At 38.3% G+C, this 20,685-nt stretch overlaps 1 protein-coding gene across 2 annotated transcripts in view; it reads right to left on the bottom strand.

Annotated features, from left to right (window-relative positions):
- TNPO3 (transportin 3) overlaps window positions 1-17,132 on the bottom strand; it is a 73,529-nt gene extending 56,397 nt beyond the window's left edge. Inside the window, exon 1 of one of the 2 annotated variants that reach the window (XM_019751530.3) lies at window positions 16,662-17,132. In XM_019751530.3, coding sequence (XP_019607089.1) covers window positions 16,662-16,781 — 120 coding nt within the window. In that variant the 5' untranslated portion in view covers window positions 16,782-17,132. The remainder of the gene's footprint in view (window positions 1-16,661) is intronic. The other variant, XM_088799922.1, reaches the window with a different exon arrangement.
- Window positions 17,133-20,685: the final 3,553 nt, after the last annotated feature.

Genomic DNA, 20,685 nt, shown 5'->3' with positions numbered 1-20,685 from the left:
GGATTAAAGACCTAAATGTAAGACTTACAAGTGTAACTCCCAGAAGAAAACATAAAAGAAGGAAACGTTAAATTTGATGATGATTTCATAGATATGACATCAAAAACAGAGGAAACAAAAGCAGTAATAGACAAATGGGACAACATCAAACTTTAAAATTCTATGTGGCAAAGGAAACAATCAACAAAAGGGAAAGCAGCCTACAGAATGGCAGAAAATATTTGAAAACCCTATTTGATAAGGGGTTAATACACAAAATATACAAAGAATTCCTACAACTCAACAACAAAAAACCAAATCACCAAGTTTTAAAACAGGCAAGACTTGGAAAGACATTTCTCTAAAGATGATATAAAAATGGCCAATAGGCATATGAAAATATGCTCAACACATCACTAGTAATCAGGGAAATGTAAATCAAAACCACAATTAGGTATCACTTAACACCTGTTATGATGGCCACTATCAAAAAAACAGAAAGTAAGTATTGGTGAGGATGAGAAGATACTGGAACCCTTGTGCACTGTTGGTGGGGATATAAAACAGTGCAGCCAGTATAGAAAACAGTATGGAGGTTCCTCAAAAAATTAAAAACAGAATTACATGATCCAGCAACTACACTTCTGGGTATACAACCAAAATAACTGAAAACAGGACCTTGAGAAGATATTTGCACATCCATGTCCATCACAGCGTTATTCACAATAACCAGAAGTTGAAAGCAACTCCCATGCTGTTTTCATTGATAGATGAATGGATAAACAAAATGTGGGTATATACATACAATGGATAATTATTCAGTTTTAAAAAGTACGTAAGTACCATTACATGATGCTACAACATGGCTAAACCTTGAGAACATTATGCTAAGTGAAATAAGCCAGATACAAAAGGACAAATATTATATGATTCCATTAATATGAGTTACGCAGAGCAGTCAAATTCATAGAAACAAAGTTAGAATTTGGTTGCCAGGGGTTGAAGGGATGGGATAATGGGGAAAGTTACCATTTAATGGGTACAGAGTTTTCAGATGGAGAAGACGAAAAAGTTCTGGAAATGATCTGTGGTGATAGTGGTAAAGCAATGTGAATGTACTTAATGCCACTGAACTGTACACTTTAAAATGGTAAATTTTGTTACGTATATTTTGCCACATGCACACAAAAAATAATAATACAGGAACACAGTCTAGAATCTGTTCAACCCCTTCTTAGATTAAAGGGATCTGGTCATATCATAAAGACCTGCCTGAAGCAAAAGAAATCATCGCAGGAAAAAAAACATCATTTATAATCCCTTCAACTTTCCATAAATAGTATACCCAGTATTATCAAACAAAAACAAGGCTACATAATAATAAAACGGGGGGGGGGGGGGGGGCGTGGCAATAAAAAATAAACTATCTAGATAACGAAATTATCAGATGAGGACTAAAAAAACTGTGATGTCTTAACCAAAGTGATAAAATATAACATCACCAATAATGGGACACATTTTATGTGACTTCCTGATGTGATTCACTGAAAACCACAAATTATCATCCCTGTAGTATTCTTCCAAAAAATGTTTAACGTGAATGCAATCCTAAGAAAATCAGACAAATCCAAATAGTGGGGCATATTAAAAGCAAAGACAAAATGGGCCTGGATTTATTTTTTTTAATGTCACTATCATAAAAGAAAAAAAAATACCCAGGAACTAGAGAGATATAACAACCACAAGCAATGCATTAGCCTTGATTGAGTCTTGGATTAGAGAAAACAAAATTTGTTAAAAGCTAGAAATCTGTAACTGAAACAATTGGGAAATCTGAATATAGACTGTGTATTACATAGCACCATTATATCAATACTCAATTTTTTGAGAGTGACAATGGTTTTAGTTTAGTTTAGAAAATGTCCTTATTCTTACCAGATATGTATTAACTTAGGGATACGGCATTATGAGGGCTGCAATTTAATTCCAAAAGGTTAAAACAAATACACTCGGAGAGCAAACAGAAACAGAAAGAGACAAAAAGAAAGCAAATAGGGCACTGTTAAATTAAGGAAAAGGGTGTATCGGTGTTCACTGTAAAATTCTTTCAAGTTATGAATTTTTAAAAATCAATAGCTGGAAAAATTAACTGATTAATATATTCAGTGAATTAGGAGACAAATTGGAGGCTTTCCATGAAGAAATGGAATCTATAAAAAAGAATCAAATGAAATCTAGAACTGGAAAATACAGCAGCTTAAATTAAGAACCAAATGGAAGAGTTACACAGCAAATCAGACAACTGAAGAAAAGATTACTACAACAGAAAATAACAAAGCCAAAAAAGATAAAGATGAGAAGAATCTAAGTGACATGTGGGATATAGTGAAAAAGTCTAACATACATATAACTGAAATCCTGGGATTTCAGAAAAAAATGGGCTGAAGCACTATTTAAAGATAATGGCTGATAAATTTCCAAATTGATAAAAGATACCAAGCCACAGATTTACGAAGCTCTACAAACCCTAAGGACAGAAAAATCAGACCCAGGCACATCATAATAACACTACTGAAAAACCAAAGACAAAGAAGAAAATCTTAAAGGCCAGAGGGAAAAAAGATGTGTTATCCTTAAAGGAACATAGTAAGACCGATAGCTAAATTGTCGACAGAAACAATGGGAACTAAGCATCTTCAAAGTACTGAAAGAAAATAAATGCCAATTGGTTATTTTATACCCAGCAAAAAATCCTCCCAAAATGCAACAAAAGTAAGACACTTTAAGAATAAAATAAAAATAAAATAATAAAATAAAGTAAAATAGGAAAGAGTTCACTAACAATAGATCCACAAAGAAAAAAATAATAAAGGATGTTCTTTATGAAGAAAGAAAATAATTCTGGATGGAAACATGAAAAATCAAGAAGAAATGAAGAGTAATGGAAAGGCTAAGTATGTAGGTAAATCTCTTATGAACACTGACTATATAAAACAATATCTTGGGCCGGCCAAGTGACTCAGGAGGTTGGAGCTCTGTGCTACTAACACCAAAGGCTGCCGGTTCAATTCCCACATGGGCTAGTGTGCTCTCAACCACAAGGTTGTCGGTTCAACTACTCGATTGCCACAAGGGATGGTGGGCTCTGCCCCCTGCAACTAAGATTGAACACGGCACCTTGAGATGAGCTGCGCTGAGCTCCTGGATGGTTCAGTTGGTTGGAGTGCGTCCTCTCAACCACAAAGTTGCCGGTTCGACTCCTGCAAGAGATGGTGGGCTGCGTCTCCTGCAATTAACAACGGCAACTGGACCTGGAGCTGAGCTTCACCCTCCACAACTACGATTGAAAAGACAACAACCTGACTTGGAAAAAAGCCTGGAAGTACACACTGTTCCCCAATAAAGTCCTGTTCCCCTTCCCCAATAAAATCTTAAATAAATAAATAAATAAATAAATAAAACAATATCTTGTGGGGTTTAAAATATATGAATAAAAATGCCTGAGAGGAGTACTATATCCACCCAAAATGTAGAAAGTTGGAACACTGCTTTCTTCAAGTTAACAAACATAAGCAAATATATTGCTTTCCACTTAACAATAAACAAAAGCAAATGAACTAAAAAATAACTTTTCTTAAATGCATCAGAAAGCAGAGGTTCCAGGGCAACCAAGTGGACTGAAATCGAAAAACTATCCAAGGCCAAGAGGGAATCACTGGCTCACCCGTGGCAGAACAAAGGAGGAAAAGATGCAGGGCACCAAACAACTAGGTAATAACAATTCAGCTAAAATTATGAACAAACTGAGAAAGGCTGAGTGTGGGCTAGCACAAGAGGACTTCACAATTACCTCCAGGCTCTTCTCCATAGACCTCAACCACATCTCGAGGGAAACGTTGTGGATGGGGCAGCAGACCAGAGAAAACCTCCTTTGGTGGCACAGTCCTGGAGGAGAGTTGTAGCCTCAACTACAGAAAAGGCGCACAGGTCTGACTGGACCCTTCACCCCTACTGAACGAAAGCCTTAAGCTGTGTGGCAGGAGCAGTAAGTCATGTCTCCCCAGGGCACAGGCTAAGACCCACTGCTGCTGTAGTAAGCGTAAAAGAAAAGAACACCTTCCCTTACAGAATAGGGCAGAAAACAGTCTTGAACTCATGATACTAGACCAATGCCACCAGAGGTCTCCTACCACTGAGGGAAGGGTCAAAAAATGCGTCCTGCACAGGACCCTCCGGATGTAAGGCAGAACATGAATGTCACGGAGGACAGGATCACTGAGAAAGCCCCCCACTGAGAACAGTAGACAGTGGAACTGCTCAAGACTATGGTAGATCAGTGCAACACAGAGCATCCCGGTTTCCCACAACCCCATACATACAAACAAACAAACAAACAAAACACATCACACGCAAACTCCTGAAAGCTCGAGATGAAGAGAAAATACTAGAGGCAGGAATCCTTACCACCAAGGTAGCCTTGACTTTGTAACAGCTCAACTGTAAAACTTTGTATTGTAATTACCTGGGCCTTTGCTCACCTTTTCTAATAGACTATAGACTGTTCAAAAGTAAACCTTAATTATCTCTGCAGCTCAAATCCTTTGGCCATAGAGGCACTTAAATAAAGTATGTATTTTTAAAAATAAAAATAAAAAGTAAAGTATTACCTAACTATTATGTTGTTTTGTATACCTGAAACTAATTAAAAAAAAAAAGTGTACGTTAAGTGACTAAATATGAAGCAAAATGACAAGATATCATCATCTCCTGAGTCTGTAACCCCTCTTTGTTTTCCCAAACAGAAAGCCCATCCTTTCGGTAGGTAGCTCAGATATTTAATGGATTGGGAGTCAGCTGCAAGAACAGAATCCATAATGCTTAGAGACAGAAAGGGCAATAAAGAACAAGCGAATAAGTTCTTTATAGATAAAGAATACAAAGGCCCTGAGAGGACATTTTTCATTCAGAATCCTCGTTTGTAGAACTTCACTTGCCTTGCCCAGATGTAGCGTTGGTTTTGTTTTGCTTTTTAAATATATATTTTTTGGGGGGGAATAAGAAGCAGCTCAATATTTTCCTCACTAAAACCTGAAGATTTAAAAATGTCAGTGAAGGGAAATTAAAATACCCCCAAAATGGGAGTCTTTTTCTGGAATGAGCTTATTTTAAAATATTACCAACGTTTCTGAAAAAAGGAAAAAAGAAAATAGCACTTTGCCCCAGGCAACTAAACCAAATATAAAACTTGCACTTTCTAATGCCTATTATGTTATTATCAATTTAAAAAAAATTTTATAACTAAATTAAAATATAGATGGCAGCTACATGAGTTTCCTAGGACAATTCTATGAGCAACTGGACTTAGAAAAATTCCCAAATTACTCCTTGTGCAAATGTTTCAAGTAGAACCAAAGTGAAAGAAGAGCTGTCTTCACGCTTCAAGCATCCCTGTTTATCTTGATGCTGCCTCACGCACTGGCCAAATGTGCCTCTCTTTTCAAATATTTGTCTTTTGGAATAAGAACAAAAGATAAGAGTGACGGCTAAAGAAACCGGGCAAACTTGAATATTACGAGCTACTAAGTAAATAGTCAATGAAAAATTACCTGGGATGATACTGCCAGCACTATATATTAAGGAGTCATAATTTATCACTTTAGTTTGAAATCCAGGAGGGTTTTCAATTGTTGACATCCAAAACCAAGTTATCTTGTTGTCATCACTGAATCATAAAGAAAATGCAACCAAATCCTGGTACCCAAGGCTCTACAGTACAGTGCTCACTGTTCTTCCCCTCTGCTAAGCTGCAGAAAGAAGGAAGAGAAGAAGGAAAAGAGAATCTTTAAAAGGAGAGAAGAAAGCACTTACACTTCATAGGACTTTCTAGCCACAGATGCCAGGTGCTACCCACTGAAATCCAGGCTTGGACTAAGCTCCACATTTCTGAAAGGACCATCTCAACCGAAGCCTGGGGCTCAGTCAGCAGGAGGAAGCTGCAGCTCCCACTAACAGCATATTTCAAAGAGGCTGCAACAAGAGAACATTTTCCATTTAAGCATCTAATTCCAATCTCCCATTTCACAAAGCAGTAGCAGAACAGGCCTTTTTATCAATTTTTTCAAAAGATATTTCCATGACTATGTGATGACTATGAAGCAGGCAGGCTATGGCCCAGTAATCCTTTCACTAACATACTCTTAAGTCTTTCATTATACTTCACAGCAGATCCTCAAAATACTTGCCCCTTTTGCCTTTAATGCTGCACTGTTGCTCCAAGACTTGCTTCCACACCAACAGTTCTAAAACTGCCGACTCCACGGAAATCACTGAGCAGGCCCCAAACAATGCAAGCACACCCAGACAGGAGCCCCTAACGATTCATGAGCTGCCAAGAATTAGCAGCGCATTAGGGCTGCTAGTTAATCCTACACAAAAACTCCTCATATTAAGTAGAATTACTTAACATACTTCACTGAGGACAGAAGGGCTTTGGTAAATAAAAAAATGAGGTTCTGGAAATACAAATATTTCAATGAGATTTGAGAAGTAACATAAAAGTGTCAGGTCGCTGTACTTTTTAAAACATTTCAATTAATATATTTATTAAATAAAGACTTACAAAGGTTTATAGTATATTTATAGTATATATAGTATATATAGAAGAACTAGGTCAGAGTACAGCGTGAAAAGAATACCTTAAAAAAAAAACCACAACTATTAGTAAAACAACACACTTTAGATATATGCCCTGTAAGAATGCGGTAGATCTAGAAAATCAAAATTTCCCAAATCAAGAAAAAAAGCATTTTCGTGACACAGGTAAAGAAAGAACAGATCTAGTTTACCAGAAATAGAGAGTGATTTTTTTTAAAGTCGGTCAACTACCTCAAGTTTTTGTATCTAATCCATTAGAAGAATTTTACAAATTGCTAGATCTGTCACAAGTTACTTACTTTCTCATGGTTTTCTTAGATAGCAGGGAGAAAAAATAGCTTGAGGGGATATTAAGAAACATATAAGCAGTGGGGCTGAAAAGATAACCATCACTACCTACAAACGGTATTTTTCAAAACAACTTGTTTTGCAAGATGGCCTGAAATACAGAAACCATGGTGAAATGAAACTTAGCTAATACCTTCACCACAGCAGTGATGAGTAAACAACCACCTCCAAAAGCAGAATGTAAACAAAACATAATCATAAAGCCGCTAGCAAGCTCTGAGACCCTTGTACGCATAAACTACTTTTCTAGAGGTAAAAAGGCTCATTTATGGAGACAAGTTACATTTTCACAGCCATCGCCATAACAATTGAAAAATCAAAAGGGAGATATTATTTCCCTTGTGAGGCGGAAGAGATTCCTGGCTAAAAATAATTCTGTAAAACATCATAAGCTATTGAAATTCCAGGAGAAATAAATACTCACTTTTCAAGTCAACTTTGGAAGACTACAGTGCCCATATACATTGTTCTATCTTGAGCACAACAAAAGAAATCAAGACCAAATGACAGCACTGCACACTATGGTCTCCTCAGTTTCTGATACAATCCCAGTGTTTCTGGGACAAGAGTTTTCAAATAACCCTATGTCATAATGACCTCGGTCAAATGAATTCTGGCTCAAATCTACAGCCATCAGCCACACGTAATGGTACTGAGAAATCTTGCCAAAATTTTTTCATGACAAGTGCAAAGAATTTCTATCCAAATTTAAAATCCTCAGTCACCTATGTATGTGAATATTAACTTCAAAAATGGCCGTGACAAAAAGACAAATTTGGGTACATAAAATCAACTTGGAACTACTTGACTTGGAGCTGATGGGTCCTGGAAAAACACACTTAAAATAAATAAAAAGTTTAAAATCAATCTGGATTGGGAGTGACTGAAGCATGCATTCCCTGATAATAGCTTCACTGTGGCCCTTTCCAATTATATAGGCAGCCCTGCTTTAAAAGTAGAAAATGCCAAGCTTGAAACCATTTCATTTGAAGCAAATGGGTAGCAAATGTGTGAGGGCTTCCTGAAAGCCAAAAAGATAGAAAATGTATTTCTTTAATTAATCACTGGTCTCTATTCGTGCCTACTTAACGACTCATATGCCAGAGGAATGAGCACATGTATTACCAGCATGTTAACACTGGGCTGAAGATCCAAGTTTTTCAATCTTATAGAGATGGGAGATGTCTAGCTTCAAGTGTTGCAAAAATTACACTGAAGTGTTAGAAAATTCTGAGTGCTTATGCAAAAATGTATAGTTTCAAGTCTAGTTTCAAATACGTATATTCTTCTGCTTTAGGGCTATCTGTTTAATTACTATTATTTCATCATTGAGACAGAAAATATAACGAGGAAACAATGAATACGGAGAAAAACTGAAAAGAATTGTGCTATGGGCTTGAGAAAAAATAAGTAAAAACCATACTGTAAATTCTGTTATAAAATTTGTTATCAAAAGAGAAAAAATATACATTTCATAATATTTTCATTTTAGAAACTCTACCAGAAAGAAATTAAATCAGTACTTTCAAAAGGTTCTGCACACCAAACACTACAAAATTATCCCCTTTAGCAGGACTGTGAACCTTCAAAAGAGAAATATACCTTCTCTCTGGAGCTTTACCTATACAGCAGTAAAACACTCTCTGGTAATATTTCAGTACCAGAGCTAGAAAAATACAGGAGAGGTAATCTGAGCAATCTCAACTTTCTATGAATTAAATTTGTTTTTAAGCTCAACAGAGCTTAAAATTCTGCAAAATCTGGAAAACAGTATGGCAGTTCCTAAAAAAAATAAAAAAACCCCAGAATTACCTTATGATCCAGCAATTCCCCTCTGGGGCAAAAGAATTGAAAGCAGGGACTGAACACATATTTTAACCCCCTTCGTCATAACCGCATTCCTCACTACAAGTGTTCACTGACAGAGGAATGGATCAACAAAATGTGGTACATACATCATTACTCAACCTTAAAAAGGGATGACATTCTGACACACAGATGAGCCCTGAGGATATTATGTTAAGTGAAATAAGCCAGTCACAAAAGGACAAATACTGTATCATTCCATTTATATGAGGTATCTAGTCAAATTCAGAGATACAGAAAGCATAATGGTGGTGGCTAGGGGCTGGAGAAATGGGAGGTAACTGTTTAAAGGGTACAGAGTTTCAGTTTAAAGATGAAAGAAGTTCTGGAGATGGATGGTGGTGATGGTTGCACAACAACGTGAATATACTTAAAGCCACTGGACTGTACCCTTAAAAATGGTTAAGATAGGGCCGGCCCGGTGGCTCAGGCGGTTGGAGCTCCGTGCTCCTAACTCCGAAGGATGCCGGTTTGATTACCACTCCGCCCCCTGCAACTAAGATTGAACACGGCACCTTGAGCTGAGCTGCCACTGAGCTCCCAGATGACTCAGTTGGTTGGAGCACGTCCTCTCAACCACAACGTTGCCGGTTCGACTCCCACAAGGGATTGTGGGCTGCGCCCCCTGCAACTAGAAACGGCAACTGGACCTGGAGCTGAGCTGCACCCTTCACAACTAAGACTGAAAGGACAACAACTTGACTTGGAAAAAAGTCCTGGAAGTACACACTGTTCCCCAATAAAGTCCTGCTCCCCTTCCCCAATAAAATCTTTTTTTAAAAAAAAAAGGTTATAATAATGAATTGATGTATACTTTTACCACAATTAAAAAAAATGTTCTCACATATGCTGCAGCATGAACCTTGAAAACATTATACTAAGTGAGATAAGCCAGATATAAAATGACAAATATTGTTTAGCTGACTCTACTTATATAAGGTACCTGAAGTAGTCAAATTCATAGACAAAAAGTAGAATGGTGGTTGCTGGGGCGGGAGAAAGGAGAGAATAGAGAGTTACTGTTAAAGAGGTACACAATAAACGTCTAAGTTTTGCTTTGTCTTGTGCACCTGAAACTAATAAAAAAAAAAAAGAAAAAGAAAAAAGAGGTACACAGTTTTCGTTTGGGGAGATGAAAAAGTTCTAGAGATGGGTCATGGTGATGGTTGCACAACATGTACTTAATGCCACTGAACTGTACACCTAAAAATGGTTAAAATGATGAATATTGCTAAGAATATTTACCACAATAAAAAAAATCTATAAAATGTATTTTCCATTTCCCTCATAAACATCAGTGAAATTAACAGGAAAGAATGCTGAAGAAATGTCTGGGGGGCTTTGGAAGAAAACTGTTACAATTAGAAAATGTAGCAGTGCCCTGATGGTTTTATATCCTGAATCAAACCATCAACTCTCCTCTAAGACTGGGAAGACAAGAAATAAACTAACCCAAATGTGGATGAATGCCACCAGGTAACACACTACCATGCCCACAGATACACAACAACAAATTCTCATTCATAGATAGGCTCCAATACACCAAAGACATAAAATGTCTATATTTGTACCGTCCAAGACCTGATTTTATCTATTATTTAATTTTAATTAATTTAAATTTAGATAGCCACAATAGCCATCTGGCTAACGGCTACCACATTAGATGACACAGCCAGACTGGTAAATTCTTTGGGAAAAAGGTCTTTGGTTTTCATCATTTACTTATAATTTCCAGCAATGCAAAGCATACAATACAGCTGACACTTGAACATGGGTTTGAACTGCACGGGTCCACTTATATACGGATTTTTTTTTCAGCAAATACTGTAGATGTACTTTCTCTTCATGATTTTCTTAATATTTTTTCTCTAATAAAGCTAACTTTATTGTAAAAATACAGCATATAATACATATAATATAAAAAATATGCGTTAATCAACTTTGTTATCAGTAAGGCATCCGGTCAACAGTAGGCTATCAAGAGTAGTTTCTGGAGAGTCAAAAGTTATATATGTGGATTTCCAACTACGCGAGGAGTCAGCACCCCCAACTCCCGCATTGTTCAAGGATCAACTGTAGTCCAATGTTCACTGAACTAACTGATCCATAGAAGTTGTTTGGGAACATTTTCTATTTTCTAGAAGGCTTTCCTTTCAAAAACATGTTATGTTCTAAGGGTCACTTGACTGGAGACTGAGAGCATAAGCATAAAAAAATGCCTAGATTTTCAAACAAATCAATGACTGCAATAGACAGAGAAAAACCAAAGACCTTACATTTTAGAAGTAAGCTAAAGAATCAAGAAATTACAGAGGGAAATGACTAGGAAAGCAGTTTAAAGCTGATACTCCATGACCTTCCTAAAACTTAAAAGCAAATTCCCAAGGATGTGTGATAAACCAAACATGACAATGCCAACTTAGTCCATCAAAGAAAGATTTGATTTCATTTGATTCATGCTTTTTATGCTTTTCATCATTCCTTCTCAGTTTCCAGATGGAACTAGATTGTCTCTGCAAAAGTAATCTCCTCCTTATGATATAAATTACAAACTTAGAACAAATGAGTACCATCCAAAATTCATTAGCCCTATAAAAAGATGGTCTTTCCTTCCATTGCTTTCTACATTTGTCTACTAATCTGGGTTACTGGAGAGTAGACAAAGGAAACAACTCGGTGCAGTAGACAGGTTTCCTTTAAGATCCGTCGCAAAATAATGTCTTTTAAAATACTTTGAAGATATCAGTGATATCTGCCTATCACATAAAACAAAACCATGGCTATAGGTTGTTTGCAAGAATTCTGATGGAAAAAAAGATTAATGAATACAGATTCTTCAGAAAATGGCTGTTTTATACAAATATTAACAAAAGGGAAATGATGCTAACTCATACCATGGGCTAACCCCATATCCAACTTACACATTTGTATCAAATTTATCTTCACCAGGTTATTAGAACTATACTGAATAACTCTTAAGATTAGTAAATGAGGGATGAAGGGAAGAAAGGACAACAGTTTTTCAAAACGTGTATTCTTCAAAGTAGTTTTGAAACAAACCAGGCAAATTCACTCCCTTACCAATTTAAAATTGAAAAATTAAAACACTATGCTTGTTATTACACTTAAAACAGACTTTTGGTTAAAGTGTCACTTAGTGACTACTTTGAAAAAGCCTACTGAGTCAAAAAGTTTCTTCCTGTATCCAAGTCTTTCAAAGCATAAATGACAGCAATATAAACTTATTTCATAAAGGTTGTTTTAAAAAAAGAATGGAAAGACTGAAAACACCAACACAGGAGGCTAAATAATGTTGTTTATTTTCAATTACTCATGGATATGGTAGAGAGTCGCATCAAAAATAAACGAAATTCGTAAAGACACACTGGAGTTATCCAACTGTCCTTTGGAGGTGCCTACAAGCCGCTAGTCATTTGACAACCATTTTTAAGAACATGTGTGTCAGGGATCTTGAGCGTTTCTTTCTTAATAACCATGGTTTATTCCTTTAACTATGGGAATCAGATCATGTAAAGCAATAAAAGGATCCTCCAGACTACTAGAAGAGGTGAATTTCCAAGAAAGTAAAAATAAATAAATAAGTAAATAAATAAATGGAATTAAATAAAGTCCTCTAGGTGTTCAGTGGGGGCAGAAATTACTTCCAGTGGAAAAGAATCAGTTAAGACTTCAAGGAGAAGGTGGAATTTAGGCTGGGCTTTGAAAAGATGGGTTAGTTTCTTCATTTGAAGAAAGCACTGGGAAAGAGTAATAATAAAAGCGCAGAGGTAAGAAAGAATCAAAGAAATCACAAAATTGGACAAAGGTGATAGTCCCACCCCCTTATCCCCCAAAACCATTTGCTTACGATGGGAGCTACTACAGCTATCTGAATGCAGGTGGGAAGGACCCAATAAAGAGGGAGTCTGAAGATGCGAGTGCGACACAGGATAATGAAAAGATCAAGGCCCCTGAGAATTCATAAAAGGAGATGCAGAGCACCTAAATCAGATAGAAGGGAGAAGCAGCTGGATATACCCATGCTGAAGTTTGACCAAATCAGAGGTGAAGGGTTGATGTATATTTAAGAAAGCAACTAGAATGATAGACCCTGGAATCCAAAGTGGATAACAGAAGTAAAGACAAGAACTAACAAAGAAAAAATAGGGGCCAGTCCACGGAAAAAGGTTTTGATGAAATTCAAGATGAATGCAGGGACTTCTGTTTAACATGACTGAACTGTTTGAACATGACATTTGTTTGCCCTCAGGTCCCTTCCAAAAACACACTAAAATCAGAGTAAAGAGATTAAAAAAGAAAAAGGCTGGGTTAGGGAGGTGGGGGGAACCCACAAGAACAAAGAGAATGGAAACAGGACTGATATTAACACAACTGTGGAAACTAGAAAGCTAGTGGATGAGTCTTAACTGTTTTAGCAAGTTTAAGTTGAAATAAGCCTAAGGGGTAGGGAGGGAGGATGGAATGAGAATGCCACCAAGGGGCAAACTGATACATTTGCAAAATTCCAGTTAGGCTCAGAAATTAGAAGTACCAGGTATATCTGAAGGCAGATGCGCAGGTGGAACAGAAAACAAAGGAATGAGTGGGTACAACATCTGTATAAGCAGTTAGACTCCTAGATTTTCTCCCTGTTTCTGAGTGGCCAGGCTACTATCCTCCTACCATTACAGAAGACTCAAGGTTTACTTCGGGAAGACTGAAGTAGAGAAGCTGCGGACTCTTGGACAACAGACTCACCAAAGGACAGGACTATCATACTGAAAATGGGAGATGAAATTAAAGCCTACGTACTTAGTGGTGAGGTCCATCCCTGGCTCATTCCCCATCCGGCTGCCTAGTGTATAACACGCTGGCAGAAGACTAAAGGACTTCTGTCAGAGTATAAGCAGTCCAGAAGACCCACAGAAAGACAGTAAGACAGAAGAGGGTGAAAATCCTTCTCAACTGCCCAGCAAATGAGGGAGTGATCCAAGAGAAGACCATGGGATCGAGGATTAGTACATCCAATCCAAGAAAGAGGTGAAGGGAATTCCCTACAATAGTGTTAAATGGAGATCCCATGATGATAATTCTGCAACAAACCTGGAGAACAACCAGGCCAAATTTGAGCAAGGGGGTGCAGGGCTCTCAGAAAAGGTTTCATTCCGCCAAAAAAGGAAAGAGGTTGCCAGTTTGATTATACTAAAAGGATATTCACACTTAACTGACAGAAAGTTTGGGATGAATTACTACAGATATATAGAAAATGAAGCAAATGTGAAAAAAAGGTAATGTTTACCATCAGAAAAAAGTTACACAAAAAAGGAAATATTACCAGGAATACATGCTACACAGTTCACAATGTGTACTGATTTAACCAAAAATGTGATATAATTATGTTAGAGATAAGGGATGAGAGGAAGTGGAAGGAGCCTGAATTCTCATCTTTCATAGGAGGTCTATACATAACTGCGCTTTTTTATCCTAGGCCTTTTTCTTGTAAAATTTCCATTTTATAATTTTTTAAAAAAAATATTTAAAGTTTATTTCTAAATTTAAGTTTAAAAATTAAAACTTTTTAATTTTGATAAAAATTAAAATTACGTAAGACTTCAAAAAATAAAAACTATTATCTGAGGTTACTTGAGGTTCTTGAGCCAGCAAACCGGAAGAAGAGTGGGTTGTGATCAGAGCAGAATGTCTGAGTTAATGATGTGGGGACCGGGTGACTTTAATAATGATAAGATCCAGGGTGTGACTGTGTGACAAGGTGGTTGAGGTAGTGATTGGGGGGGCTGGTGACTTTTTAGTCATGACAAAATTCAAGATGTGACCGTGTGACCAAATGGCTGAGAAAAACAGATGAAGGAGTTAAGTGGCCAAAGTGTTATCTAAATTGTCAATCCAGATGCTGAAGTTGCCTAAAAATGATATGTGGCTGTGCAAGATATTTTCCAGGTCCGCTTTTCCACCCTCTCTACCACATTTTCTGCCCCCGGTATGCTGACCTATATGGACTCTATCAGCATGTTCCCATATCCCCCAGCTTCCGGTTGGGTTTGCCCAATATAGGGAATCCCAGGAGACTAGAGCTTCCTTCCCGGCAGTCACCACATGCTGGCTGTGTCCCTTCAACCAAAACCTTCCACTCCTTCGAAGGTAGCCAATTCCATACTTTTCTTAAGTTCGAGTAACCACGCCCTCTCCATCCCTTCTGGTCTACAGATGTTAACAATATGGCTAAAGGTTACCACACTACCTCTTTAGGTTCCACGTTATACCTGCTTCTTTATAAACAGTACATTTATAAAATAAACCCTCCTCGAATTATCCTATAAAAGTGTTTCCTGTTGGGACCCTGACTGTACATAGTGACGATGGTGATGGTGATGATAATGATGTAAGGTTGTAACAGACAGTAGTGGAAATAAGAGAAAAGTGACTACAATTTCTAACATATTTGAGCTCTAGGTTCCAAGAACTTTACTAAGCTCTTTGTAGGTATTAACTCATTTAATCATCACAAACATCCTATGTGACAAGCAGATTTTATCTGATTCATTTCCATATACCAATGCCTAGCACAGTTACTGGTACATGGTAAGCACTCAAATACTGATTTAAAATACACATAACAATAAGCAGGGTTAGTAGGGAAGAGCTGATTTTTGGTATGGTGTAGCATTTCTCCAACTTACAAGACTATATGAAGATCAGGGACTCGTCACTAACTTGTCACTTACTTTACATTACAAAAACTAAACACGAAGTCAAAGTTGCAAAATTTTAAATATTATGCACTTGCAGGCTGGAGCTGATTTAGAAGGGCAGAGCACCTTTAAGTATCAGTTATTTAGTTTTTGAAAAGAAATGAAAAGGGAGGGACAATTTTTCAAAAAGCCTGGGAATATAAAATGCAAAAATAAGAAAGGTAAAGTCAGCAAGATCAAGTTCTCTCTCTCTCTCTCTCTCTCTCTCTCACACACACACACACACACACAAAGCACAAAGTGAGTATGAAAACTAGAGAAGGAAGCATAAGATACGCGAATCAAAGAATGCAGAAATACAACAGATATAATAGGTTGCAATTAAACTCCTCACTGGATGCTCAGTTACATGGAATAATCAAGGCAGCTGTGATACCCACATCTTATGAAGAACAGAAAAGACCAGGTTAAAGAACAAAAATACACAGCAAAATGAGAACTGCAAAGATTTTTCTGACATCAAAATTTCTGTTTCCTTTACATTACGTTGCACTCCAAAACACGGGAAATTCACGTGTATAAGAATCTAGAAACCTGAGAAGTTGCGAGAATAATGAACTCAAACTGGAGTGAAAAATCAGCAGGGAACAGTGAGGTTAAGGCTACGACTGGGAAGGAATTCCTGAACGTCAACACTTGGACACCCATGGGAGGTGGATAAAACGTCCCTAAGCAGAAGATGGAGAAAGACTGGGGTTGGATTTGCTTGAAGGAAGACAAAACAAAAAAGCGGGGCCTGAGAAGCAAGCAGCAAGGGTAAAACTTAAAGAGGACAAAAACGATGCCACTACAAAGTACAAGACCTGCAAATCAGATTCTACGGGGTGGGGAAAGGGCCAGTTCGCGACCGACCAGCAGCGACTAGTTTCCAAAAAGCCGCGTAGATGCAGCTTCGCAGCCCCACCCCGCGGCAATAGCTCCTCCCCAAGGAGGACCTCACGAGGCCAACCGCCGGGCTTGGGCTCGGGCTCCAGCTCAGGTTCGAGCCTAGTTCCCACCCCGCCCTGGCCCTTTAGAGCTGAACGGCCTCTCTGGGCCCCTCACCGAACGCTGCAGTTCCCCAAGCCAAAATGAGGCGCGCTCCTTTCCGCTGGGATCTGGGTCGTGGTAAAGCGCCTGTACTGCCTGGTACACGAGCTGTAATGTCGGCTTTGCCCCTTCCATGGTGGTGGCGGTGGCGGCGGCAGCGACGGCTCTGGCTCTTCTCCCGAGGCTTCTCGGGTTGCTCCGTCTTCGCGCTTCCTCACTGTGTCGGCCACAAGCGCTCCCGGACTGGCGCCATCTCCTCTTTGGCCGTTACCAGGGCAGAGGGGTTCCCCGTGGAAGTTGCCCCCTCGGAAACAGAGATTAGAGAGTATTCAGGTTCCTGGCCTTTTTTCAGATCCTCCCACTGGACTCTAGACTTCTGATTAGAGGCTCCGATGACCACCTCTTCACCCGCTGACTTGTCCTCAGAAGTCTGTCCCGGCACTACAAACCAAGCAGTATATCAAAACCGCGAAACCCGGACCGGAAACGGCCACACCGATACCTTTGGCACACTTCCGCCTGGTGCAATGCAAAAGGCCTCCTCCCCGGCACGCCTCCTCTTCTCTCCCCGCCCTCTCCCGGAAGTGGCCCTGCAGGGCCAGGAGCCGGAAAGAAGTGATCGCATGTGATTCTCTCGGTTCCTAGCGTCCGACTGGAGCTTTAGGACCGACGTGTGTCCCATACCTGAGCTGCTCTCCTTTCCTTGGCGATGGATCCGAGGTCTTCCCTCCGCCTTCCAACTTCTCCATGCCTCTTCAGAGAATCCTTTCTGACCCCCGTGGCCAAAACGCGTCAATTCAACCAACCATCCGTGGAGTGCCCACTGTACTGGAGATCCAAAGATGACCTATGACAGGATTCTATGCTGACTCTAGTGGAGAAGACAGACACATAATCAAATAACTGTTGTACAGACCTGAAATACGTGCCACACTGAAATAAATCCAAAATGCGTAGAGTCCCTGTTCAGCTCCTATTTCCACTAAGTTCTTACACTCAGAAGGGTGTTTCTGTTTGTTGCTCAGGACACTGAATTCCAGAGTATTTGCATGCATCTTTAGGGTCATTCCCACATTGAATTGTAATTTTGTGTATGCCTTTCTGAATCAAAAATCAGTGGTCTAACAATTCTCAATTCACAAAAGAAAATAGAAATCCTGAAATCTGTACTACAACAAAAGGTATGTTAATGGATTTCCCAACATTTATGCAAGTAAGAAATGCTATTTATTGAATGCTTACAATGTGTAAAGCACTGTAGTTACAAGATCTCAATCCTTTTAAGAAATATACCAACTAAATCCCTATTTTACAGAATAAGAAGTAGGTGATGTAATACAGTTCTTAAATGAAAGTCAGCATTTGAATCCAAATCAGTTTCACTCCAAAGCCTGTGAAATAGTTACAATCCCTATTATCCTGTGATTTAGTTTGTTTCTAAATTGTGGTTCTCAAGGGATTTTCACTGCCAACACCACGATGAAAATAGTGTTACTGTAGAGTTGATACAATTTCAGAAAAGAAACGAAACTTCATACTTTGGCTTCATCCATTCATTAAAAAAAGATTTAGTAAGACCACCTTGGTCTCTGCCCTTGTGGAATTTACAATCTAATTGCAAAGAAAGACAAGCAATTCAGCACAGTTAAAAAGTTCTATGAATATCCACAAGCAAAAGAATGATGTTGGACCTACCTTGTACCATATACTAAATAAATAAACAAACAAATAAACAAACAAATAAAATAAAAATCCTTGAACCTAAATGTAAGAAATTCTTGGAAGAAAACAGGAACGTGTCTTGATGACCTTGAATTAAGCAATGGTTTTCTTAGATATGGCACAAAAAGTGCACCAATAGATAAATTGAACTTCATCAAAACTAAAAACTTTTGGGTTTCTAAGGACTTGTAAGAAAGCAAAATGACAACCCACAAACTGAGAGAAAATATTTGCAAGTCATATGTCTGATAAGGGATTAGTATCCAGAGTACATAAAGAACTCTCATAATTCAACAATTTTTTTAATGGGCAAAGAATTTGGGAAGATATTTCTCCAAAGAACATACAAAAATGCACATGAAAAGATGCCAACATCATTAGTCATCAGGGAAATGCAAACCAAAACCATAATGAGATACCATTTCACACTCACTATAATGGCTAAAACAAGAGAGACAATAAATGTTGGCAAGGATATGGAAAAACTGGAATCCTCACACACTGCTAGTAGAATTGCAAATTTGTGCAGTCACTCTAGAAAAGAGTCTGACAATTACTCCTCCAAAGTTTAAACATAGAATTACCAAATGACCCAGCAGTTTCATTCCTAGGTAAATACCACGAGAAATGAAAACAAGTCCATTTGTATGTGAATGTTTATAGCAGCATTATTCATAATAGCCAAAAAGTGGAAACAACCCCAAGTCCATCAACTGATGAATGGATAAACAAAATGTGGTATATATACAATGGAATATTAAGTATTAAAGGAGTGAAGTACTGATAACATGCTACAATGTGGATAAACCTTGAAAGCATGCTAAGTGAAAGCAGCCAGACAAAAAAGGCTGCATGCCGTATGATTCCATTTATATGAAATGTCCAGAAAAGGCAAATCTCTAGAGACAGTAAATTAATGGTTGCCAGAAAAGAGAGGAGAGATGAAATGTTCTAGAATTAGATTAGATAGTCACAACTTTGTGACTATACTAAAGACACTTGGAAGAAAACAAGAATACAACTTCATGTATGTGAATTACATTTCAATGAAACCATCATTTTAAAAAGTTCTATGAGTAGGAATTTTTAAAATACCACATAGACATTTGGCCAACAGTTACAAAAAAGCAAAATAACAACAGCAACAAAAAAAGTGTCTCACTTATCTTTGTGCCCTCAAGTCACTGTCTAATACATAGTGGGTGCATAGTAAGTATCTTAAGTGACTTTTCTCTTAGCTCTTTAGTCTTAGAAAAATCATTCTAGCTGCAACACAAAATGGCTTGAGCAGGGGGCCAGGTGGCAAGCACAGAATTATGAAACTGTTCTAATAATCCCAGTGAGGAGTACAGGTGGCTGAGAGTCAACTGCTGGCAGATAGACATAGAGGTATCCCAGGTTAATTTAGGAAGGTTTTTAATGTAGTAATTGTGCTGTAGGGTATGAGGAGAGGAGAGAAATGAAGAAGAAACAGCTTTTATGGTAGTGGGGAGGGGTGCAGGGGCAAAGACGATCGGTTTAATCTTAGCCATGTTGAGTATTGAGGCACTGATGAGACAACCAAGGTCAGCAGACAGAATAACGTGTGAGAATGAAGCCAGGGACAGGATTGAAGATACAGATTTGAGAGTCATCAGTGTATATAAAGATGGTAGGTGAAGGCAAGGAGATGGTTGAGAAGATCCAGGCAGAAAAGGGAACAAGGCAGGTCTCTACAGGTAAACACTATTTAAAGGACTGGCAGAGGAAGTAGAGACTAGGACGAAGTAGCCAGAGGGGAAGGTGGAGAATCAGAAGAATGTGCTGTGGACAGATCAGAAAAGTAGAGCAAATGGTATAGTGAATACATTTATTTATCTTGAACACGTTACTCATCTGGAAGCAGCATCAAATGCTCCAGGGAGGTCAAATATTGTTAGAATAATAAATTTGAAATAAAATATTTGAAATACCCAAAGCTCTATAACTCTTAATCCTTAGGTACAATGGCACACTAGGAACACTGAACTCTGATGCAAAGTTTGATGTGCTCAACTCCACTGGCAACAAAAAGAGCCCCCACACCCTCAAGAAAATGAAACACATTTTCTTTAAGCAAGAAGATGATATTCTGAGGGAAAGAAGGAAAGAGAGCATTCGTGGTTTTTTTTAATCACTTGTGGTGAGCTTACCCAAAGGTTGAATATGAATATCATACCTCAATGAACAAGGTCCTCTCCAGTTTCATATGGTGCTGCCAAGGGAACTTCCATAAAACCTCAAATCTGCTATGAGATGGTGCTTGTGACTTGTGGTGAACTTCAGGTTACACTAAGCA

Source organism: Rhinolophus sinicus, chromosome 8 (assembly GCF_057876585.1).
Source record: "Rhinolophus sinicus isolate RSI-liver-muscle chromosome 8, RSI-T2T, whole genome shotgun sequence".
NCBI lineage: Eukaryota > Metazoa > Chordata > Mammalia > Chiroptera > Rhinolophidae > Rhinolophus > Rhinolophus sinicus.
The sequence above is the reverse complement of the archived record's forward strand: the minus strand, read 5'-3'. Positions and strand labels throughout refer to the sequence as shown.